At 54.2% G+C, this 24,119-nt stretch overlaps 2 protein-coding genes across 6 annotated transcripts in view; both read right to left on the bottom strand.

The window, feature by feature from the left end:
• The window catches only part of USP19 (ubiquitin specific peptidase 19), a 28,937-nt gene extending 27,653 nt beyond the window's left edge, over positions 1-1,284 (bottom strand). For 4 of the 5 annotated variants that reach the window (XM_031959437.1, XM_031959413.1, XM_031959433.1 and 1 more), the window contains exon 1: positions 1,203-1,284. The gene's annotated coding sequence lies outside the window, so the exon portion shown is untranslated. Of the gene's footprint in view, positions 1-872; positions 952-1,202 lie in introns of those variants that run through there. The other variant, XM_031959419.1, reaches the window with a different exon arrangement.
• Positions 1,285-4,363: 3,079 nt separating this feature from the next.
• Positions 4,364-23,956, bottom strand: LOC100931469 (laminin subunit beta-2). Its single transcript, XM_031959403.1, has 34 exons — positions 23,905-23,956; positions 23,605-23,698; positions 23,039-23,211; positions 22,595-22,727; positions 22,300-22,373; positions 21,786-21,974; positions 21,597-21,660; positions 20,936-21,138; positions 20,724-20,844; positions 20,120-20,308; positions 19,867-20,046; positions 19,331-19,443; positions 19,152-19,231; positions 18,538-18,670; positions 18,283-18,441; positions 17,750-17,877; positions 14,512-14,638; positions 14,178-14,370; positions 13,944-14,087; positions 13,293-13,524; positions 13,034-13,197; positions 12,470-12,694; positions 12,035-12,252; positions 11,698-11,794; positions 11,179-11,551; positions 10,831-11,015; positions 10,136-10,377; positions 8,019-8,222; positions 7,790-7,934; positions 7,497-7,704; positions 6,656-6,797; positions 5,567-5,743; positions 5,229-5,388; positions 4,364-4,914 (listed from the first exon to the last, which is right to left on the bottom strand). Exons 2-34 carry the CDS (start codon positions 23,675-23,677, stop codon positions 4,778-4,780), a joined length of 5,385 nt encoding a protein of 1,794 aa, XP_031815263.1. The 5' UTR covers positions 23,678-23,698; positions 23,905-23,956; the 3' UTR covers positions 4,364-4,777.
• Positions 23,957-24,119: the final 163 nt, after the last annotated feature.

The raw sequence follows: 24,119 nt of genomic DNA, 5'->3' as shown, positions 1-24,119 counted from the left end.
CTCCTAATGATTAGCACCAGTGCCTGGCACATAGTAACCGCTTCATAAATGCTTTCTGGCCGACTCCATTTTTTGTGTTCAAACAAAAAACAATCCCCCGATACATTATGACCTGGGCTGTGAACAGCTTCCTAGCATGCCCCATTAATATCCCCTCCATTAATAACCTGTCTTCCCTTCTATCACTGTTGCTCCAGCCTCACTTTTTACAGGTCTACCCTGACTGTTCCCTAATGACAGTCCTCAACATCTTTTTTTCTTCCCAATTCCACCAGACACTCAATCACAGGGCAGCCTTTTAGATGTGGCTAGCTTTGTATCATTTTTATGATAGATCTGTGCCCACTCTAAGGTCACCTGATAGATTTGCAAGTCTCTGAGAACTGTCCCCCTCAGCATGCCTAGGCTGGGGTTTTGCACGCAAAAGAACTCTACCTAAGTAGCTTCTCTGCGCCCCCTCCCCTCATCACCACCCCCATCATCCTACTCCCACACCCCCCTGCTGCCCCCCGCATCCCTAACCACGGGGATAAAGTGGGCACACACAGAGGGGACCGGGAGACCGCTTCCAACCTCCCCCAGCCTATCGGAGGTGGAACCCCGGAAAGCCTTTGAAAGCAGAGCTCTCAAGTCGGCCTGGGGAGGGGGAGGATGGGGCCCAGTGCTGACCCTCACCTCAGCCCCGGCCCTGGCCCCACGGCTCCCTTCTCCCTCTACCACAGGGGATCTCAGCGCCGAGATCCGGGGCTTAGGGGCCTCTCGGTGTGTTTTAGTGATTGTTACTAAGGGCCGCGAAGGCCCAGGCAGGCCCGCGCGCCCGACGGACCTCGGCTCTCCGGCTGGAAGCCTTGCTGGGCCCTGACTTCGCCTACCAAGTGCGAAGAGTCTCTGCGGTTGTGAGTCCGCCTTCCCCCTCCTCATTCGCTCCAGGACGCCCGGCTTTCCTTCCCACGGCCGGCGGAGAGAGCCGCCTCCTCCCAGCCCGGCCCAAGGCGAAAGAGGGGGCGGGGACCTCGGAGGAGGGGCCGGCCCCGCCCCCCCAGCTGGGGACTAGACTCCCAGCCTCCCGGCTCCCGGGCCGGCTCCCCTTGACCTTGGGCCGGGCCAGAGCAGGAGAGCGGGCGGGCTGCGCGACGATACGCAGCGGGCGGCCCCGGCTACCCCGCCCCGAGCGGCAGGGCCTCCCTCTCTCCCTCACTCACCGAGGCCGCCGCCGCCGCCAGCCCTGCTCTCGGCTCTCCGGGCCCCTTGGCAACCCGCTCCCGGTTCCGGTTCCGGCGTCGGCGTCGGCGTCGGTTCCGGTTCCGGTCCTCCCGCTCCTTACACCTCCCTCGTCCCGTCCCTCCCCCCCGCCCGGCGCCGCCGCGGCCGCCGCTTGTTTTGTTTCGACTAGAAGTTGCGGCGGCGGCGGCGGCGGAGGGAGGAGAGAGCGAGCCGGTGACGCACTTCCGGGAGAGATGGGGAGGGGGCTGGGGACTGACTACACGGAGAGGGGAAATGGCAGGTCACGTGAGTTCTTCAGGGCACGGGGCGTTTCCCCGGAGGGGCGGCCGGTCACGTGGCCGTCAGGCCCCGGAGGCGGGGCGGGCGCTTCTCGGCGCTTCTCGGCGCCGTTGGCCGGCGCCGTGCGGGCCATTTTGTCCTTTTCCTCGGCCGAGGCGCCCGACGTTGAGCCTGGCTCTCTGCGGTTGGAAATGAGTGCTTCTGGAGGAGCCGCAGCGAGGCCGGAAGGCCTGTGCATTACGGGCGGCGCTGCGGCTTCCCCCGAGAAGAGGGTTGAGGGTGACGGGAGAATACGCAGCACCAAAGGGCTCGTAACCCGCCAGAGATCCGAGGTTGGGGGGGGAGGGGAAGCTCCCTGACAAAACTGGCGGGAAAAGGGTCTAGCCCGGCGCCTCCCGTCTCCCACCGAGAGAGGAGGGCGTGGGGGAACGACTTACACACCATGCCGGGATCTAGCAAGAAAACATGGAAGTTTCGCCGTCCTACGTAGGGAGAATGGGGCGTGGCCAGATGGGACAGCTTACGGGATTTAAACAGATCATTTCGATCGGGTTTAATTGGAAGAGGTTCGCACCAACAACACCGACGCTGCGCACGTTAGAGGGAAAGCAGAGCTCCCGAGAACACTGCTATGCCATCTCTGAGAAAGGCCTCCTCTCTCATAGAGAAGTCTGTAAGCGCATAAGTCATCCCCTCGTTGATGAATACTGATAAAGCCCCGCAAAGGGAGGGAACGCTGTTAGTTGGGCAACGGCCGAGCCGGGTGGGATATATGAATGGAATGGAATAACATTGTGCTGCAAGAAATGAGTCGGATTGATGCATTGTTGGTGGAGTTGTGAACGAATCCAGCCATTCTGGAGAGTAGTTTGGAACTATGCTCAGAAAGTTATCAAGCTGTGCATACCCTTTGATCCAGCAGTGTTACTACTGGGCTTATATCCCAAAGAGATCATAAAGAAGGGAAAGGGACCTGTATGTGCACGAATGTTTGTGGCAGCCCTGTTTGTAGTGGCTAGAAACTGGAAACTGAATGGATGTCCATCAGTTGGAGAATGGCTGAATAAATTGTGGTATATGAATATTATGAAATATTATTGTTCTGTAAGAAATGACCAACAGGATGATTTCAGAAAGGCCTGGAGAGACTTACACGAACTGATGCTGAGTGAAATGAGCAGGACCAGGAGATCATTATATACTTCAACAACAATACTAGATGATGACCAGTTCTGATGGACCAGGCCATCCGCAGCAATGAGATCAACCAAATCATTTCTAATGGAGCAGTAATGAACTGAACCAGCTACGCCCAGAAAAAGAACTTTGGGAGATAACTAAAAACCATTACATTGAATTCCCAATCCCTATATTTATGCCCACCTGCATTTTTGATTTCCTTCACAAGCTAATTGTACAGTATTTCAGAGTCTGATTCTTTTTGTACAGCAAAATAATGTTGTGGTCATGTATACTTATTGTGTATCTAATTTATATTTTAATGTACTTAACATCTACTGGTCATCCTGCCATCTGGAGGAGGGGGTGGGGGGGTAAGAGGTGAAAAATTGGAACAAGAGGTCTGGCAATTGTTAATGCTGTAAAGTTACCCATATATATAACCTGTAAATAAAAGGCTATTAAATTAAAAAAAAAAAAAAAGAGTCGGGTGGCTTCAGGAAAACCTGTCAAGACTTAGTGAATTGATAAAAAGTAAAGTGAGAACGTTGTACGTAGTCACAGCTTATATGGCATGTGACAGATACTCTAAAATGGTCCAGGCAATATAAGGATTCAAGACAGTTCCACAAATCTCATCATGAAAAATGCTCTCCCTTTCCAGAAATGATGGCATCTGAATGTCGATCATGGCAGATGCTTCTGCTTTTTTTTGCAGATTGTTTTGCTTTTTTGTGTTTTTGGCACACAACAGACTAATGTAGAAATATATTTTGTATGATTGCACGTGTCTAACCTGTATCAAATTGAGGAATGAGAGTGGAGGGAGGGAATTTATTTTTTAAATTTTTTAAAAGAAATTTATTTTAAAAAAAAACATTAAAATTGTTTTTCTATGTAATTACAAAAATATTACCAAAAAATGTATTTGAGACATGCCTAAGCTCAGTTGTGCCTACCCAGCTCCCACCTAGCCCAGCCTATCCGGGATACTTCATTCATGCTTGGGAACTGATGATTTGCTGCAGGGATCCTCCTGTTGTGTGTTAAACACAAAGAAAGGTCTCCTATGTAAACAAAATATTCACAACAACCTTTTCAGGGGTAGCAAAAAAGTAGAACTATGGTACCCAATAATTGGGGAAGCCTAAATAAGTTGTAACGAGGCAGCTGAGTTGTACAACTGTTAGGGAGTCAGGGAGACTTAACTTCCTGAGTTCAAACCTAGCCTCAGACACTTACTAGCTATGAGACCTTGGGCAAGTCCCCTAACCCTGTTTGCTTCAGTTTCTTCATCTGTAAAATGATCCGGAGAAAGAAACAGCAAATCATTCTGGTGTCTTTGCCAATAAATGGAGTCATGAAGAGTCAAAACTGAAAAAAGGATTGAACAATAACAAAAATTGTAACTTGGAATGGGACTGAATCTTAGATGTGGTAAGAAGCTAGGAGTGTGAGGAATAAGGGGAAACCTGTAGGGATTGAAGCAGAGTAAAGTAAATGGAACCAGGAAAACAGTATAAACCACAAAAAAGTAAGTGGAAAGAACTCCAAAGTGGACCCAAACCCTGTGTGACTATAATGATTGGTTTTTTGGCCTGGAAGGAGGGAGGGACAAATAGTTATTTGTCCTATCCCTCCTTCTTTGCCCTGGATTAGGAAGAAGCATGGGCACTGAACATGGCTTATTCAGCTTGAGTGCTTTTAATACTCAGTTGTTTTCTTTTAAATAGAAAGAAAGCTCACGGGGGAGTAGAGGAATGAACACCTCCAGAACTGTCTGTGAAATGGAAACAAAAGGCATCAATGAAACTTGAGTTAAAAACAAAAAAATAGAGGCTGAATGGTCACTACCCCCCTCTTCTTCCCCACATACTTGAAATCAGAGACATACCCAGGTCAGCTTCACAAATTCAGATTTATCTGATGGCCCAGGAGGGTTGGAGAGACAAAGCCACAACACTCTCCAACCCAGGCCCACACCTTAATTGTCCAAGCCCTTAAGCCCAACCCGAATCAGGAGATGTTGATTCAGGCAATGTGTACCCATCCATGAGCTCCTCATGGGGTAGCCCAAGGGAAGGGAAGGAAGGAATCACTGACAGGTGTTGTAGATCTGAATCTGCTGATTGATGGACTGAAGGACATCCTTCATTTTGGCCTCCAGGCCATCCAACTGAGCTGCTTTGCCCTCCAGGGCCCGTTCATTCACTTCATATGTGCCTTCCAGCTCTGCAGACAAAACATTTAAACTCTTGGTTCCTGGTTCTGCCCTTTCCATTAATTCTCTGGCCCTTTATTGCTCACCCCCCTTGTCAGCCCCACTTTGCTCTGAAGTTCACCTATCCCAGAAAACACACCTTCCAGGGACTAATTCTATTTCTAATCACCCCAAGCCTTTCCCCATTTTTGTCTCCCCTATACAGCTTTGTCCAAGCAGATGTTTATACTTCTCTATCTTCATGCTCCTCCAAGAGGACTCTTTGAAGCTGGGGCTGCATCTTCCTTACTCTATTTCACCCCACCTCCCTTCTATCTGGTCTTACCATGCAATCTCCGAAGTTTGTCTTGAGCATCCTGTAGCAGTCCCCGGGCCTCATCCCGTAGACGCTCAGCTCTCTCCTTAGCCTGAAGGACACCCTGGGCCTTCCGATCAGCAAGATCCCTCACAGTCTGGTATCGGTCACCCAGCTGGCCCTTCAGCAGCTGCCCAGGAAAGGGGAGTGAAAATACCAGTGCCATCAGAGACACACCTCACCACTTCACTGGAAGAACCCTCCCCAGCTGGCCTCATCTGTCTCCAGCCATTCTCAGATTCCCCAGGGTAAGCCTTCGCCTCCAGGAAACCATGGCAACGTCTTGCAACCTGCCTGTTCCCTTTTACCTGCTCAGCCTCCTGGGCCCGACCCTGGGCACTATTAGCTGTCTCTTCAGCCCGTGTGGCTTCCAGGCTATTCCCAGCCCTTTTCAACTTCAAAGCATCCAGCTGAGCATCCAACCTCTCGGTTCGCTCTGTTGCCATGCTCAAATCCCGCTCTGCTCCAGCTGTCTTCTCCCGAACCTGCACACAGACCATCAAGCCTCAAAATAGACTGCTTTTCTAGCATTCCCAGGCAGTAGAATGCTAAGTCCCATCAGGCTACAGGACCAGAGTGTTTCTGGGCTCCCTTTTACCAATCCCCTAGGTTCTTCTGAACTCACAGCCCTGAGCAGCCTCCATTTAGTTTTCCCTTTTCAAGTATCTGTCCTCAATCCTCCATTCAGTTGCTAAAGTGATTTTCTTAAGGCACAAATCTGTTCACATCTGGTCATCCCTAAAACAATCAGCTTCAATAGTTCCTTGTCACCTCTAGCATAAAATATAAATTTCTTTTAGGGAGCATTTAAAACTACTCACAACCAGGGCCCAACCTACTTTTCCAGCCTTGCTATATATTATTCCCCACATAACCAAACTGGCTTTCCTGCTATTCCTCACACAGGACACTTATCTCCCATCTTGCCTTTGCATCAGCAGTCTCCTATTTGTGAAATGTTCTCCCTCCTCATCTCTGAAGCCTACTTATATATCAGTCCAAGTCTCACCTTCTCCATAAAGCCCTCCAGGTGCCAATGCCCTCTTACCCCAGAGAATCTTGGGTTTGCCTTGTATAGTTTCTGTATGTATTTACATATATATGTTTTCTTTCTTGACAGAACACAAGTTCCTCGTGAGCAAGGATTGTTTTTATGTTGCCCTTACATCAGCCTTTCCCTGCAGTCAGGGAATAGTAGTAGAGGCAGAATGATTTGGTAGTAAAAAGCTGGGCCTATGTTTATAGCCTGAGAGGCCACTGTGACTTGGAGATGCCATTTAACATCCTCAGTCTCAGAAATGGGGGAATCAAACTAGATGAGTCTAAGGATCCTTCCTGCCTTAAGACTGTGTTCTTATGGTCTGAGCACCCTGACAAAAGCCCTAATGGGGGCTCACCCTGCCCAGTGTTTGCTCAGTGCCCTCCGTGTCAGCGGCTGCCCCACGGATAGCGCCTTTTGCTGCACCCTGTGCCCGTCTTGCTTCCTCAAGAGCATCCTGCACCATCTCTGCCTTCTGCTTCTCACTTTGGGCCCGGGTCCTGCACAGAGGAGTTGGGAAGTTAAGATGTTAGAGAGGGAAATTGGGAATCAAAGGGCAGATCTTTTCAGAGCCTCCTGAAGGAATAAGTGTGCATGTTGAGGGTTGGTGGTTGGAGCTGAACATGCCCTTATAGGGCATTATAGAATTTAGATCTGGAAAGGACATTAGAAAGCATAACCTTCTTACTTTGCAAATGAGGAAACTGAGGCCCCAAGAAGTGAAATTATTTGCCCAGTGTTATATCACTAGTCAATAATACAGTTAGTCTTCAAACTTCTGACTTCCTAATACAGTGTTTTGGTTTTTTTTTTCCCTATTTTGGGGACTGTGATTATTTTAGAGTCAACAATCTAAAGGCTACAGGATCCTCAGGGTATTACAATTGTATGTTAGAGATGGGGCCGACTGACTTCTGAGTCAGTCAATTTTCTATCAATAATTCTATTTGATGATAGAGCTCATGCCTGGGGCTGAAGTACCTGCTAGGGTATCATGGTTAGGGACAACTGTTCTAAATATGTCAAGGTTGAAGCATGGGGACTGATTGGGATCCTTGAATACTGCTATTTTGTGGTAAGTCAAACCTCAAAGTTGGCCATGCTTTGGGTATCAGAAGTTTGCACTGGGGTATTGAGGGGTTAGGGTCAGAAGTCAGAGATGGCAATTGACCAGGCCCTCAGCAGGGGTCTGAGCTCACCGGGCCTGCTGGGCATCTTGCAGAAGTTGCTCAGCCTGGCGCACATCCCCCGCTGTGCGCTGCAGAATGGTGTCCACATCCCCGAGGCTCCGTACTCGCTCAGCAATCTCATTTGCCAGATGGTGGATCTGAGCAGGTGATGCTGGGATGGACAGCTCCAGCACATGAGTGGCTACTGCCTCAATGCTACCAGGGTCAGCTCCCTCTTCTACAGAAACAAAGGACACAAGCTTAGATATACAGACACGTGCTTAGCTAGCCCCCTATCTTGGCTAACTGGTCCCCAGGCTTACGACTCAAGAAGTCCTTGACATTTTGAATCAGTTCACGAAGTTCCTGGTTTGCCCTTTCCACTCGGTCCCGGGTTTCATTGGCCTTTTCCAGGGCTGCCTGTGCTCGCTGTCGGGCCACACCTGCTTGTAGCCTTGCCTCTGCCACCTAGAAGCAAGGGACAAGCTTGGTCCTGTCTATGACTGTTTCCAGTGTCTGACCCATCCTCTCCTTTTTGCATCTAGTGCCTACCTTGCCCACAAGCCCATCTGCATCTCCCAGGGTCCGCCGCAATTCCTCCTGTGTGTGCCGCGCCCGGCCCAGTGCATTGTCTGCTGTGGCTGCTGCTCCTTGACAGTTCAGGCCCCCACAGCGGCGCTGTCCATCCTCATCCCTGCAGCCAGCCCCACCACATGGGCTTGTGGCACAGGGAGCATCCCCAGGGGCCCCACATACCTGGCAAAACACAGGCAGTTAAGGCACACATGTGTCCTATCTTTATTCGACAGACTTGGCTGGCCAGAGTGACCAACACAAGGACCAAAGAGACAATCTTTCATTTGATACTTAAAGCTCTTTCAGACCCTATGATTTCCCCATTCTTTCCCATTTTCTCCCATTCCCCTCCCCTCTTCATAGTCTCTCAAATCTTAGCAAAGTGTTACATGGTCAGCTAGGTAGCACAGTGGCTATAGTATCCACTTGGATACTTGAAGTTAGGAAGACTTTATGAGTTTAAATCTGGCAATCTATGAGATCCTGTTTGCCTCCATTTTCTCATCTGTAACCACTTTAATCCTGTAACCATATTTTAATCACTTTAACCCCATTTGCTTCAGTTTCTTCATCTATGAAATGAGCCAGAGACAGAAATCACTCTAGTACCTTCACCAAGAAAAGCCTAAATGGGATCACAGAGAATCAGTCACAACTGAAAAAAATGACTAAACAATTTTTAAAAGAAATAAATGCAATTATTATTGTCATAATGATCTTATAAGCCTTAATAGCACCATAAATATATGAATAGCTGCTCTAGTGAGGCAATAACTTTAAAATACAGAAAGAAACATGCATTTTTGGACATGGCCAATATTGGAATTGATCTGACTAGACAAGGCATATTTGTTATATGACTTTTTCTAATTTTCCCCCTCCCTGAATTGTTTGATTTGGGGAAACAGTAGGTAAATGCCTATAAAAATAATTAAAATGTAAAAATGTTCATTATTATTATTGTATCTGTTTTTAAAATATTCAGAAAGGGAAAAAGTATAATCTCTTGAAAAAGCTATCTGTCATTTCCTCTTATACAGAAGTTGGAGAAGTCCAATGTGTGGAATATTGCATATCTTTTTTTTTTTTTATTTAATAGCCTTTTATTTACATGATATATGTATGGGTAACTTTACAGCATTAACAATTGCCAAACCTCTTGTTCCAATTTTTCACCTCTTACCCCCCATCCCCTCCCCCAGATGGCAGGATGACCAGTAGATGTTAAGTACATTAAAATATAAATTAGATACACAATATTGCATATCTTGTTAGATTTTTTTTTCAGTGTATTTTAGTGCTTTTTTTCCCTTAATTTTTATTTTTTTTTCCTTTGAAAATTACAGCAATATCCCCCTGGGGATGGTGCTGAAGAGTAGAGGGAGAAATTGATTTTAAAAGACAGTGATAAAAATTTACTTAAATAAAAAAGCAGTCCTCTTAAAAGTTGAGCCCAGGTCTTTCTAAGGTAGGACTAGGGAGCCTTTAAAAAAGCACAGCAAAGTTGCCAGGGAAACCTTTTTGTGACTATAAAAGGACAGTCAGGAATCGTGAACCTACTTAACCTTGCTTCTTGCCACCCATGCTCATGAAAGAAAGACAGCTCTCTTCTCTCCATATCAGATGTCTGGGAGTTGTTGGGATTCTCCAGAGAGACATTTTTGGCAAGGCTGGTTTATCTCCTGGATTAGCCCCTGAAGCAGAATCAGAGGAGCTACCTAAAAGGACCTCTCCTCCTACCTGTTCCTAAGTAGAGATATTTTTTAAAGTGCCCTAAACAAATATCACCTCTCCTTCATCTCCTGTTTTGACTTCTCAATTATCTACAACATGATGCTCATGAGGAGTGCTTTGTTTCTGTCATTGCATCCCCAGCATCTAGCACGCACTAAGTGCTTAAATGATTGAAGAAATAACTTTTTAAAAAGCCCCACACTTTTCAGTCTGAGCCACTGTTCCACTGACAGCAGACAAGAGGATTTGTGAAGGCAGTGCCCAGGAGGGCTTGGCTCCCTCAGCACAAACCTCCAACGTGCCTCTGGCTGGCTCCAAACCCAGGTCTCCAACCCAGATTTGCTCTGTGCCCAGCTCACCAGCTCATTGATGCCCGTCAGGCTAAGGCTGTTGGCCTTGGCTGCAAGTTCACCCAGAGCCCTCCGGTTGGCCACATTCCTCCGGTCAAAGCTGTCTCTCTGGCTGCCCATCAAGCCTTCTGCTCGGCGCCGTGTAGCTGCTGAGTCGCTCACAGGGCCAGGGACAGCCAGGGCTGAGCGATTTGCACGATGCTCCGCCTCAGATGACTGAGCGTGGGACTGACGGATACTGTCATAGGCCCCTAAAAACAAGGCAAAACTCCAGAGGCAGCAGTATACACAGAGGTCCCCATTCTTTGACCCCCGCGTCAAATCTAGGTCCTGCTTTTGCCTTCATCTCCTCATCCCACCTTCCCACCTTCTGACCCCCAGGATCACGGAATCATGAGATGTAGACCTGGGAGGTACAGATGAGGAAACAGGCCAAAGGGACATACATGCCCTGGGTCACTCAGGGAAAAAGTAAAAGAGACAGACATTTAATGCAGGAGGGGCCTTTACGGTGTGGGTCAGGACAAAGACCAGTCCTACATCTGGTTTCTGCCACTAAAAGCTGTTTGGCAAGGCCTTGAGCTCGCATGGACCTCAGTCTCCTCATCTATGCAACGAGGGACTTGGACTGGATGGCCTTGGAGGTGCCCTCCAGGCCCAGCCCGGAGATCCATCCTCCCTTCCCTGCTTCTCCCGGTACTGACCCAGGAAGTTGGAGTGTTTCAGCACGTCCAGATGCTGGCCCAGCTGCCTTAGGGTAAGGTTAAGAGCTCGGCCATCTCGCTCCAATCCACTAAGGGCATGGTTGGCATTGAAGTTCTCATCCTGGGCCTCTGTCAGCTCTCCTTCCAGCTTAGTCAGCTGTCCTGTAGCTTCCTCAATGTCGTGCCTGGTGCGGAGAAGGAGGAAAAAATGAGGCCCCGAAATAAGGCCCTGTCCTCTCCCCTCCCCCATGGCGGGCACTGGGCCTTCACTTTCAGACTGAGGGCTCTGTGACTATAGAGCCAGAGACAGAAAAATGGACCGCGTCCACCCCAGTCACGTGCCCGCACCTCAAGTCTTCTGTAATGGCCATAAGCTGCAAGGTGGCGGCAGCTGTGGCATTGCGGGCATTCACAATGCCCTGCACAGTGCCCAGCTTCTCTCCCAGCAGGCGGAAATTCTTCTCAAAGGCCCCCAGGGCCCCCAGCTGGTGTAATTCCCGAGCTCGCTGTTCGAGAGCGCGAGTGCGCGAGGCCAGGCCTTGCACAATCCGGTCCCAGTCCCCAAAGCAGGCATGGCATGGCTGGCATGCAGGGAAAACCCCCGAAAAGCCTCGGGCACACTGGTCACAGCGCACACCTGCCACACCTGGCCGGCAGACACAGTGCCCTGTGGCATGGTGGCACTGAGGGGTCTCAATGCCTCTTGAGTCACAGTCACAAGCTGCAGGAGGAGGGAGAAAAGACACGGTTAAGAAGCTTGGCCCTCACCCCGAATACCCGAGTTCTGGGCACAGCCCATGCTTCTGACCTCCCCCACTCATGGTACTTGGCCGCCCCTCTCATTGCTTCCCCCGCTGGCATGCTCACCCCGACACTGCAGGCCGGGATCTCCCCAGTGGTTCTCCTGGCACTCAGTGCATGTGCGGCCTCCAAAGCCTGCTCGGCAATGACACTGCCCTGTGAACTGTGCAGAGATGCCGGGGATCCCTCAGGAAGTCTCCACAGCGGGAGGAGCCCCTCGGGAAACATCACGGCTCTCCTCCCCCCTTCCCCGTGTCTGTGGGGAAGCCAGCGATTCCCAGAGGAGAAGGCCATGCAGAGGGTCTATGAACCTTTGAGACCAAGGGAGCAGATCCCCAGAAGTGCCCCCAAAGTTAAAGGAGGGAAAAAGGGGCTAGGCTGTTAATGCCAGGAGAGCACCAACCTCATTGCAGGAAGGACTGGTAGCATGGCTGGGGTGACAGGAACAGGGCTGGCAGCCTTGCCCACTTGCCAGGTTCCAAAAGTTGGGGGCACAACGGTCACAGCTCTGTCCCTGAATGTTGGGTAGGCATGGGCACTGCCCACTGCCTGGATCACAGCGGCATTTGTCTTGAGAAGGGCATTGACTGCGCTCTGTGCCCAGAAAATTACAGGTGCACCCTGCCAACCAAGAGCCCAGGTGATGGCCAGAACGGGCCCTAAGCTGGACAGAGCACTCCAAACGGTAGGGCCTGGTCTGCCCTCTCAGAATAGGGGTCCCTGAGGGCTGGGACTGTTTCCCCCACTTCATGCCTTCCCCTTAGACTAAGGCAGAGCTATCCTTCCCGGAGCTCCCTCCTACCCACCCCAGCTCTGTGCCACCAGGGCCCACACTCACTCCGGCAGCTCTGGTGGGCAGCCTGCCCATAGTATCCAAGGCGACAGTGGGCACAGCGAGGCCCTTCCGAGTTGTGGAGACAGCGCAAACACTGCCCAGTTTGGCGGTCACAGGCCTCGGGGTCCATGGGATCGATGTTGCTGCTGCATTCACATGGCTGGCACCGGCCCCCTGGCCTCAGTGGGTCCCCAAAGTGTCCAGGGGCACACTCCTCACAGCGTGGGCCTGCCAGGGGACAGGGGCGAGAACCCAACCTCGCAGAGTGCACACAGGGGCTCTAGGCCTGCCTGGCACCCTCCCACGCTCTCAAGGCTGGAAAGAATGATAAAACTGCAAAAAGGTGATGAACCACAAGGCCAGATAACGGGGCTCAGAGCCCTTCTACTCCGACGCCCTCGGTCCGATTCAGTCTGAGCCTGACTGCCCCGGAGCTAGCCCAGAGCTGCCCAAGGCTTATTAAGTATTCCCTGATTTGCTGATCCCCCAAGGTCACTAGCCGTGGGTCAGGCCCTCTGACCACAGACTGAGTGAGCGACCTTCTCCCCCCACTCCCCAACGACTCACCCGTGTAGCCAGGCTGGCAGTGGCAAATCACTTGCTGGGAGTGCCGGTCCTGATGGCAGGAGGTAGCAAAGTGTCGCTGCCCCCCTGGGCCCTCGGGGCAAGGGCAGGGGCGGCAGTGGCCTCCCGATGCCAGCACCGGGTTCCCATAGAAGCCTGCCATGCACCTAGAGACAGAGGTGAGGAAACAGTCTGATGGCAGGAGCAGGCCGTCCTGCCCCTGCCTTTTCTGCCTCGGCTTCCTCTTGTGCCCCGTTCATACCTTTCACAGTGGTCCCCCGCCGTGTGGTCCCGGCAGCTCTGGCAGGACCCGGTCCTTGGGTCACAATCGTCCGCGTGCCCGTTACAGTGACAAGGGCGGCAGCTGGGGAACCCCCACTGCCCCGGCTGGCACCGATCACAGCGTGGCCCAAAAGCTCCAGGCCGGCAGGGGCACTGCCCGCTGGCCTCGTGACACAGACTGCTGAGACTGCCCTCGGGACTGCACTGGCAGGCTGGGGAGACAGAGATGGAAGCTGGCGCAGCGGGCACAGGAGCTGCTGGAACACACAGCCAGCGCTTCTATCGCCCTTGGCAATTATCTCATCTGCTCCTATTCTTATCCCCATTTCACAAATGAGGAAACCGAGTTGGAGGGGACCTGCTAAAGATGACATAGCTGGTCGGTGTCTGTGGCTAGATTTGAACTTGGCTCTTCCTGAAGCTAGGCCCAGTGCCCCGTCTAGCCACCAATGAGGCCTTTTCTCATTGTGCTCCCAGAAGCCAGAGGCAACAAGTATGGACCCTCATGTGCAGATGAGGCGCCGGACAGCTAGGTTTCAGGGCCCGGCAGGACTTTGTTTAGGGAGGTGGGGGTGAAAAGGGGCAGAGGCCAGGGGGTGGACTGGGAAGTGGGAGGGGGGAGAGGCAGTACCCCTGCAGCCGGAAGGACCAAAGCCAAAGGTTCCTGGCGCGCAGCGGTCACAGCGCCTCCCAGTCACATGGGGCTTGCATGGACACTGCCCACCGTGGGCCTGGCACTCGGAGCTCAGGGAGCCCTGGGGGTCACACTGGCAGGCTGAGGAGAAAGCGGACAAGGGGGGTTGCATCCTGGCAGGCCCCAGCCACCCTTCCCTTCCCTGCCCCCTGCCCACAGGCTGTGACTGACCCAGCGCTCCATCATACACCAGGGCAGCCAGGCTTCGGAGGAGGGGGGCACAGGCTTCTACCGGGGGGCTCTTGGCAGGTGTCAGGCCCTCCTCGTGGCAGCGGTAACGTTCAAAGGTGGCCCGTCTCTCCAGGGCACCGGCATCTCCTGCGCTAAACATCTCCAGGGATGCCCATCGGGGCACCAGCACCAGCTGAGGGGAGAAGGGGCTCAGCAAGGCCGCCCTGCCCTCGGGCCCCGACTTCCTGCCCAGGCACTCCCCGGGCCCAGGCCACCCTGGCGGCCATCCCCCTGGCACCCAGGCTGCCACCTTCCCCTCCCTCTGGGAACTCACTGAGTCAAAGAGCAGGCCGGGAGGGGGGGCTCCGGGGCGCACATCCCCGCCAGCCCGGCTCAGCTCCAGGCGAATCGTGTAGGAGAGCCCCGGCTCCAGACAGACGGGAGAGGGCAGGAGCACATATCTGAAGGGAACAGGGGCAAGGTCAGCCCCCACCCCCAGAGAACATAGGCCGTACAAGAGCTCCAGGCCAAACTCTCCGTGATTCCTGGGCCTCTGCTCTCCCTTTGTCTCCTCCCCATCCCTCAGTCCCTTCTGTGACTGCGCACACAGGGAAACAAAACAGGACCCAGCACAAACAACCCCAGCTGCCTGGCGGGATGAAGAGAGTGGGAGAGAGAGAAGCAGAGACCAACCGCCTGGGAAAAATCCCGACCCAATAGAAATGCTTCATTTTCTTTGGTCCAAGCACAGATCCTATCTGGAGCACCCTGTCAGTTCTGGGCAAGTGCCCGTGATAGGCTGCACTGCATTGTGTCCAGCTCCTAACCACCTCTGCTAGACTGCGCTGAGAGAGGTACAGACCACATCTGGATCCTGGCCCCCAGCTCTGTCCCCACCGGCCCATCTGCAATACCGCACCCGGCGGTGGCCGGGCCTGGCTGGCCAGCTGGAGACCCGGCTCCAGATGAGATTCGCCAGGGGCTGGGAGCAGGCACGAACCCACCCCCAGGCCCTCCCTGACACAGCATCCCTGACTCCCAGACCTGTCCTCATGTGAATCAGCAGAATGAGGAGCAAAGGAGAGGGGTTCCAACATCGGCTCCACTTAGGCTGAATCCACCACCGTCACTGGCCCGGGGGTGGGGGGGTGGGGGGGGAGGAGGGGCTCAGAATTTCCCCATCCCTGGAGATGCTTACAAAGGATTATTCTGGAGGGAATTCCAGGGAGGGGGGGAGCCTGCACCCCATGACCCGCTGGGTCCCTCCCAACTCTAGCATCAGTGACCCCCCTCCACCATGTACCCTGCCCTGCAGCCAAAATGAATTAGTCACCACTTCCTGAGCACGCCCTGTGTTTTCCTGCTCCTGCTCACACTGTTCCCTTTGCCTGGAATGTGTCCTCACTCCCACCTGCTACCCATCCCAGGGGAAGACCCAGCACTCCCTGGAACAGCCTCCTGATTGCTCGCAGCTAGGAACCATCCTCCCTCTCCAGAAGCCCCCTCCCTCCTAGCTCTTGTGGCCCTGCTGGGAGCATTTGTGTGTGGACATCATCGCCCTTATTAGACCAGGAGCATCAAACAGCAACCCACAGCTCTCCCACGGACGGCCCCGACTGGGTAAAATGTACTTCCTATCTGACCTAACCAGTTGGAATGTTAATAAAAAAGGGATCTATAAACATGGGGTTTTCAAAGTCAAGATGTGGTCTGCAGGCATTTTTATATTCCTGTTTCACTGTCCCTTTCTCTCTAGGTCCTGGACTAGCCTACAAATTCCTAAAAGATAGTCCTGGAGTCTCTTATTTTTGCCTCTCCCAGATCACCTTTGTGGGGCTTAGCCAACAGAAGGAGCTTGGAAAATGTATATGGACCTTCAACTGCCTCACCAAAGCCAGAGTGAAAAAAACTATGAATGAATTCATCCCATAATCCCACAGACATGCAGGGAGCTCTATAGGTCACAAAGTACTTCCCCACACACCATCACATGGAAGAAAGAGCTCTAGATTTGGAAGCAAGAGACCTGAATATTCAAATCCTCGCTCTGGCATTTACTAGCCAGGTGGTTACTCAGCCTTTCTGAGCCTCAGTTTCCTTATTTGTGAAATATGGGTAATAATACTTGCAAAAGATATTTTGAAGAAAGTGAATGGATGAATGAACAAAGCATTTGTTAAAGGCTCACTATCTGCAAAGAGCTCAGACAAATATGTGAATTATTATCAGTCTTCATCATTTTAAATCTGGAAATCAGCCCCAGGAGATGATGAAATCTAAATCCTGAATTTTAGAGATGAAAAAAATTGAAGCCCAGAGGGAGAAAATGATTTATACCCAAAGTGGTCTCACCCTCCATGGGTGGCTCCAAAGGGAGGGCTTGATTGCAAGTCCACTGTCCCCCCCAAAGCCAGTGCTCTTCCTGTCTCTAAATTCATATGATCCTATGAGTTAGAGCTGGAAGGGACCCCAGGGGTCACATCCAACCCCCCTCATTTTACAAATAGGGAAACTGAGGGTCAAAGAGTTTTGAAAAAAAGACTTGTCCAAAGACTGAGGCAGCTGCGGCAGACATCATGGTGGGCCGGGAATCGGGAACAAATGGGCCTTACTATCTGTATGACTCTAGGCAAGTCATCTACCCACTCTCTGCCTCAGTTTTTCCATCTGTAAAATGGATGGATAATAACAGCACCTACCTTGCAAGGTTATTGTGAGGATCAAATAAGATAATATTTGTACCAGCGCTTAGCCCCGTATAAATTCTCATTCCCTCCCCATTTTCCAAAGATAGGTATGGTTACAAATATGGTTAGAAAGTGATAGATATAGATGTAGATAGATAGATGAAGATATAGATAGAAAGATAGTTATAGATATAAACATATAGGGAGATAGAAATATAGAGATAGATATGGTTTGTCTGAGCTCTTTGCAGATAGTGAGCCTTTAACAAATGCTTTGTTCATTCATCCATTCACTTTCTTCAAAATATCTTTTGCAAGTATTATTACCCATATTTCACAAATAAGGAAACTGAGGCTCAGAAAGGCTGTACCACCTAGCTAGTAAATGCCAGAGCGAGGATTTGAATATTCAGGTCTCTTGATTCCAAATCTAGAGCTCTTTCTTCCATGCGATGGTGTGTGGGGAAGTACTTTGTGACCTCTAGAGCCCCCTGCATATATAGGGGGTGATTGTCACAAATTCATTCCATATTTTTTCACTTTTTTTGGGTGAGGCAATATAAATTATATATATATATATATATATATATATATATAATAGATAGAGATAAATGATAGAATAGATATAAATACAAATATATAGATAGTGATACATATAAATGTAAGTAGATAGCGGCAGATATAAATATGGATATTGATAGACATAGTGATAGAGTGAGTGAGTGATACCCAGAACTTCCCCACTCTGAAATCCAACTGAGGGAATGGGGAGCTCCTTGTCTGATGATTGCCACATAGAGCCCTTAGTGGGAGGGGTGTCCAGGTGGGTACTTACACTTTAGAGGAGGAAATCAGGAGGGCTCTGCCTCCTCCCCATCCCCTCACCTGGTCCCAGGCTGCAACATCCCCCGGAAGTGGTCATCCTCAGGCACAGTGGTGCCGCAGGGGCTGCTGGGAGATATAGGCCCTGGCCGCTGCACAGTCAGAGTCACCTCTGCCCACTGCTCCGGGACCTGGGTGGGGAGGTGGGTGAGAGCTCAGGCTGCGGGGCCTTCACCCTGGGGGAAGCTACCCTGGGACGGTAGTTCATGCGAGTATTATTAACTCCATTTTGCAGACAAGGAGACCAAGGCTCGTAGGGGACTGATCACTGAAAGGGGAGCCGGGATTTAGAGCCAGATGTCCCGATGGGAAACCCAGTGCTCCCCGGCTTCCCTGAAGAGAGCGCCTTGAGAATGGGGGCAATGGCGTGCTGGGTGGGGTCTGGAAGGCTGGGAAAACTGCCAGGGAGGTCGGTGGGCAAAAGGGGATTGATCCATGGGGGGACGCGGAGGTCTGCCTAGGGTGTTCGGGGCCAGCGAGAAGAGTCAGAGATCAGGGGGTCCTGGGACGGAAGGCCAGAGAAAAGGGGAGCAGACCTGAGGTTCATATCGCAGGAGCAGTTCGTAGTCCATGGCCTGGGACACCGTGGCCACCACAAACTCGAGGGTCTGACCCTCCCGCAGCCGCACAAAGCCCACACCTGTCCAGGAGGCTGCCATCCCTGGGTGTGCCATTCTCTCGATTATGTCCAGGGCCTGCCAGGAAAGGAGATTGTTTGGTGGGCCTAAAAGGCTGCCTCCCCGCTCCCAGGCATGTTCTCCAGCCTCCCCCCGCCACACCCGTGCTCCCACCTGCCCACGGGCGGCCTCAGCCTCGAAGGTGAGATGGTCCAAGAATGGCAAGAAGTATCCGGGCTGCACCTGGTCGCAGCGTCGCCCAAACATGTGTCGGCGACACCGACACTGCCCCGAGTCCTCAGCACACCTGGAGAGTCCTCCATTCCAGTCACTGACTGATATGCTCCCCCCCCAATGCACCCCCTTCCCCAACCTGCCCACACCCACCCTCAGGGCAGCTAGGTGGCCCAAGGGATGGAGGGCTGGGCCTGGAGCCAGAGGTCAAAGCTGGCTTGGAATACTAACCGTGTGACCCTGGGCACGTCACTTAACCATGTTTGTCTGTTTTCCCATCTGTAAAATGGGCTGGTGAAGGAAAGGGCAAACCCCTCCCCAATACCTGATCACAACTGACACTCTTCTAATCATGAGCTGATTCTCCTGAGTCCCTTTTTTGGGGGGGAGGGGGCACATTTGGGGTTGAGTGGCCCAGGGTGGCACAGAGAGTAAGTATCTGAGGCTGCATTAGAAGTCGGGTCCTCCTCACAGACTGGCTCTCCACTAACTCCAGCTCCCACACGGCATGTTCCTTACTTCTCCAGCACTAACCCCGCCAGGAAAATGCTCACCGGGGTTCCAGAGCACCTCCCACATCACAGTCACACGGGCGGCAGCCGAGTAGGTCATGGCTCAGACCCCAGTGATCGGCCTGCGGGCAGAGGAAGGGGTCACATGGTGGGGGCCCCTCCCCGAGCCCCCCCCATCCCCCCCGCCGTCCCCGAGGGAGTACCCCCCCCGAGGGCCTCACCAAGCATCGCTCACAGTGCCTTCCCGTCACCAGGCGTTTGCAGAAGCAGGCCCCGCTGCCGGCGTCACAAGGAGGGCCCCCCGGCACTGTGCCCCGGGGGTCACACTGGCACCCTAGGGGGCAGGAGCACCGCTGTTACCTGGGCTTGAGACGGGCCCGGGAGAGGCCCTGGGGGAGGAGGGGCAGGCGCGGGGCTGGCTCTGGGGAAGTCACAAAGGGGGCCAGCGGGCCCTGGTGAGGTCGGGGTCAGGCAGGAGAGCCGGAGGCCCAGGGCCCACCGCGGGGGCCGGGGGCAGGTTAGGGACGATGGAAGTTTGGGAGAATGGCACCGCTTCCCCTGCACGGGACACTTGCTGATGGGGAGGGAGGAGGGAGGAGTGGGGACAAAAATATGGAGTGCAAGCGTTTGCAAGGCTGAGATGCACCTTTGCGTGTCTTTTGAAAAATGAAAAGCTACTGTAGAAATTATAAACACAAAGGGCCGGCCGAGCCCGGGGGACGGGGCAGTTTGGGGGGCAACGTCAGGGGGCACGTACTCTGGCAGCCCTGCGGGTCCGCGGCGCTCAGGCCGAAGTAGCCGTCTCGGCAGCGCTGGCAGCGGGGGCCGGCCACGTGCTCCTTGCAGCGACACTGGCCGGACACAAGCCCCAGGGCGGGGTCATCGTGGGGGTCACAGAGGCCGCCGTCGCGGGCGCCCGCAGGGTCACAGTCACAGGCTGCGGGGCAAGGAGACGGTCACCCCCGGGCCCGGCCCTCGGGCGACCCCCCGCGCCCTTCCCCCCTGCTCACGGCGGCAGGCGGCCGGGTCCCGCAGGTCCCTCGCAGGGTCCCGGAAGTAGAAGGGGCGGCAGAGCTCGCAGCGGCGGCCGGCCGTGTTGTGCTGGCAGTCCTCACACACGCCTCCGCTCGTGTTCCCCGAGGCCAGAAACACGGCCATGTCAAAGTGGCAGCTCCGGGCGTGCTGGTGGCACTCGCACCCTGCGGGGAGGGGGCGCTGCCTGGGACTGGGGCGGGGGACGCCTCAGGCAGAGCCGCCCTGGCCCTCCCTTAATAGGCACTCAGACTCAGAGCCGGACAAGTTTAGCTGAGACGCTTCTGGGTCTGGGAGAACATCTCGGAACAGAAATAGAAGCCCGCTGCTTTTCATTCCTGGAGACCTCCTGGCCTTTGGCCCCCGCTCGCCCTTGACTTTCAGTCCCAAGGCCCGAGGGGCTGCCCCCAGACTCATTTTCATTTTATCTCCAATTTCCCCCTTCCTGTCCATCGAGAAGGAGACACACCCCGGCCAGGCTCTTCTCCCTGACCTGCGGCTGGGCCCCCCCCCCCCCCCCCCCCCAGCCAGAGTTGGGAGGGGGAGTGCCGGGGACCGGGGGGCCGGGAGCCGGGAACTCACTTTTACAAGCGTGGGGGCGGCCGTCCTCGGCTGGGCGCCAGGGCAGGTCGTGGTAGAAGTCCTGGCAGCTCTCGCAGTTGAGGCCGCGGGTGTTGTGTTTGCACACACAGGCTCCGTGTACCTGCGGGGGGTGGGGGTGGGTAAGGCCGGCTGTGAGGGCCTTCGCCCCGGAGCCCCCCCCCCGCACTGCCCTCCACCCTGCCCGTTCTCACCATGCCCTCGGCGTGGGCGGGGGCACCGGGAGCCCGGGCACACTGGGACGCGTGGCCGTAGCAGAAGCAGTTTCCCCGGACCACCAGCTCGTAGAGGGCATAATAGTATTTCTCCCGGATCTCCCTCCGGGGGTCCAGCAGGTTGTCCCCCAAAGTATGAAGCCGTGTCAAGTTCACCCGAAGGTTGGTGATCTTCAGGAGGTCTAGAGTGCGGGAGCGGCAATGGGCGGTTGGACATGGAGCCCAAGCCCCCCCAGGGCCCAGCCCCGAGAGAGCCCTCTCCCGGCCCAAGGGGACGGGGCTTTCCGGGCTTCCTGACGGCGGATCGGGGCCCAGGGGGGGCGTTCTGTCTGAGGCCCGTGGATGCGAGGGGAGGGAAGGGAGGGCTGGTGTCCCGGGCTGCCTTAGTCCCAGTCGCGGGCAGACTTCCTGGAGACGGAGCCCTCTGGGGTGGGACCTCCAGCTGCCGCTGTCGCGTTCAGAAACGCTGCCCCCACCCAGCTTAGAGCTAAACCGGGCCAAGCACCTGCTCCGGGGCCGCAGGAAGGAGCCAGAATAGCCCCCACAGCCCTGAATAGCCGCCGGCCAGATGCTGCCCTGGGGCCCCTAGGCCGAGGAGGGTGATGAAGGGGCCTGGGACAGGGGCCATGGCCACACTCACCCTGGATCCGGGGACTGTAGGGATCGGTGATGGGGATGGCCGGGTCCAGGACGCGGTAGATGACCTGCGGAGAGCCTGAATCTGGAGGGGGGCCAGGGCTGACCAGCCACGCCCGGCAGCCCTAGGCTCCTTCCCCTCGGCACCCGCCGCAGCGCCCTCCCCGAAGCCCCAAGGCCCGGGCCCTCTCACCTCCCCCTCGGTGGAGGGCTCAATTTCTGAGTATCGAGACTCGCAGACCACGTCATCCACGCGATGGGGGGGGGCCAGAGGGACCCCAGGGAAGTCAGAGCCACAGTCGTAGGAGAAATAGCGATAGACCCGCCAGGTCCTCCCGAAGTCTGAGGAGCGCTCCACCAGCATCGCGGCTGGCCGGAACGTCTGGAGTGGTTAGGGGGGAGCCGAGTCAGGAGGGTGGATCTAGGGGCCTTCAGAGATCATGGGTGATCCCAGGGAGGTCACAGGAGGGTAGCACCAGGGGATCCCTGGGGTCATAGGACTGTAACTTGGGAGGGATCTCTAGTCCAACTCGTTTACTTTGCTGATGAGGAAACTGAGGCACAGAGATTGCTAGTTTGCCCAAAGGGAAGAAGAGTCAAGCAGGGTCACAGGGTGATTGGTGGTCATAGGAACCATGGAGATGGGAAAAGCCCCCAGGGAGTTCAATCCCTTATTTCCATTCCTTCTACCTCAGCATCCCTATTACCTTGAAGGTCATAATAAGGTGGGTAAAATGGAATTCAGCCTCTAAGTCCAGCTGGATAGTGACGGTGGACACTCCTGGTGGAAAACATTGGAGACAGTGGGTATGAAGGTCCACCTCTTTCCTCTCCAAAGGCTGATAGCCAGGGCACCCTTTTGCCCCCTCTAAGTCAGGTTAGTCCCCCGTGCTCAGGAACGCCATCCCCCAGCTCTTCTGTTAGCCTTTGGGAAGGGGGTGCCCCGACCCTCCCCACTCTCAGGCGGAACTTGCCCGCTGCCACCTGCTCGGTTGGTCTCACCATTTTCTGATTGCCACCAGGCTGACCGCCGTTGGGGGGCAAAGCTGGTGACCACGTTCTGGATTCGGTGGCTTTGAGGGTGGCGGGCAGAGAATGGATGCCGAGAGTCGCACAGGAAACACTTTTTTTCATCCTGGAGGGACCCTCGCCCACCCACCACAAAGATCAATCATAGAATCAGAAAGTATCAGAACCGAGTGGGTTCCATTTAGAAAGAAGAGTAGGGGTCGTGCAGAGGAACTGACTAGTCCAGAGTCACACACACTGCAAGAAGCAGGGGGAGAGGACTCCCAAATCCCGGGACGCTTCCCACACCCTCTGCATGCGTCCATACTGGAGGTCTCTCCCCGGTCCTGTTGGCCCAGCCCGCGGGTCAGCACCCCAATCCAGCTCCCCTCTCTTGCAAAGATGTCTCTGATCTGCTCCCCCTCCCCAGTGACCCACCTGTAGGTGGCTGACTATACAGTAGGGCTCAGGGCCTCTGAGCCCGCAGGTGGACGAGGCTGTCAGTCTGTCTGCTCTGCCAACCAGGAGATCGCCAGTGGCCGGGTAGCAGCTTCCCCTGGAACAACCGGCTGAAGGCAGGTCGGGGTTCTGGGCCGGGGCCTTGGCCAACACTAAGGAGAGGAAGCAGTCGTAGAGAAAACTCCCCACTCCCAAGGCTCAGACTCAATCAGAGATGGCGCTGACACTTACCGGGTCTTCCCGTGCCCCCTCCCCACCCCACAAGGGCCCAGCGATGGAACGGATATCCCCTACCCCAAAAGCAAAGTCACCTGCCAAAATACCTCCATTCTATAAATTAAAGATACCCCCTGATAGCGCCAAGCCAGGAATGACCAACGGGGGGGACTTTGGGATGGACAGACCAACACTGGTTGGTCCGCAGTGACAAGGGATCCAGGTTAAGGTCCCTAGGTTTCCTTCCTGCAGAAGAGTTCGAGTCCTGAGCAGCCTTACAAAGCCCCAGTGGCGGGGATCGGGACCCCCTTCCCCCATCCCTTCCTTACCGATTAGGACCAGCAGCAGCCACAGCTCCAGTCCCCCTAGGCCCCACCCTTGGTGCCCCAAGATCAGCCTCATCCTGGCCGAGTGGGGAAGAAGCTAGGGAGGGAGGTGGGTGAGTTACAGGAGTGATTGGCAGCTCCTGAGATGCCCCCTTCAAACCAAGCTCCCGCCCTGGCCCCCCAGGAGGTAGCCTTGCCCTGAAGGCACCCCTCAAAGTCCTGGCTCCTCAAGTTAGGGCTCTGGCTCCAGTTCCCGCCCCAGCCCCCAGGGGCTCCCAATTCCCCCAACCCTGGGATCCTAACTCGTCCTAGTTTGGGATCTCTCCTGGCCGACTTTGGAGAAAGTTGGGAAGGGCAGCAGCTAGAGGAAAAGCCTGGCCTGGAGTAGGGCAGAGCCCAACCAGGATGGGGTGACTAGACTTCCTTCCCCAACACTCTCCGGGGAGTTCACCCTAGCTAGGAATGGATGGTTAATAGGGCACAGTTGGGGGGTGGGATGGAGATCTATCTGATGGCTC

Source organism: Sarcophilus harrisii, chromosome 1 (genome assembly GCF_902635505.1).
Source record: "Sarcophilus harrisii chromosome 1, mSarHar1.11, whole genome shotgun sequence".
NCBI classification, from domain to species: Eukaryota; Metazoa; Chordata; class Mammalia; order Dasyuromorphia; family Dasyuridae; genus Sarcophilus; species Sarcophilus harrisii.
Note: the sequence above shows the minus strand (reverse complement) of the source record. Positions and strands in the feature narration are given on the sequence as shown.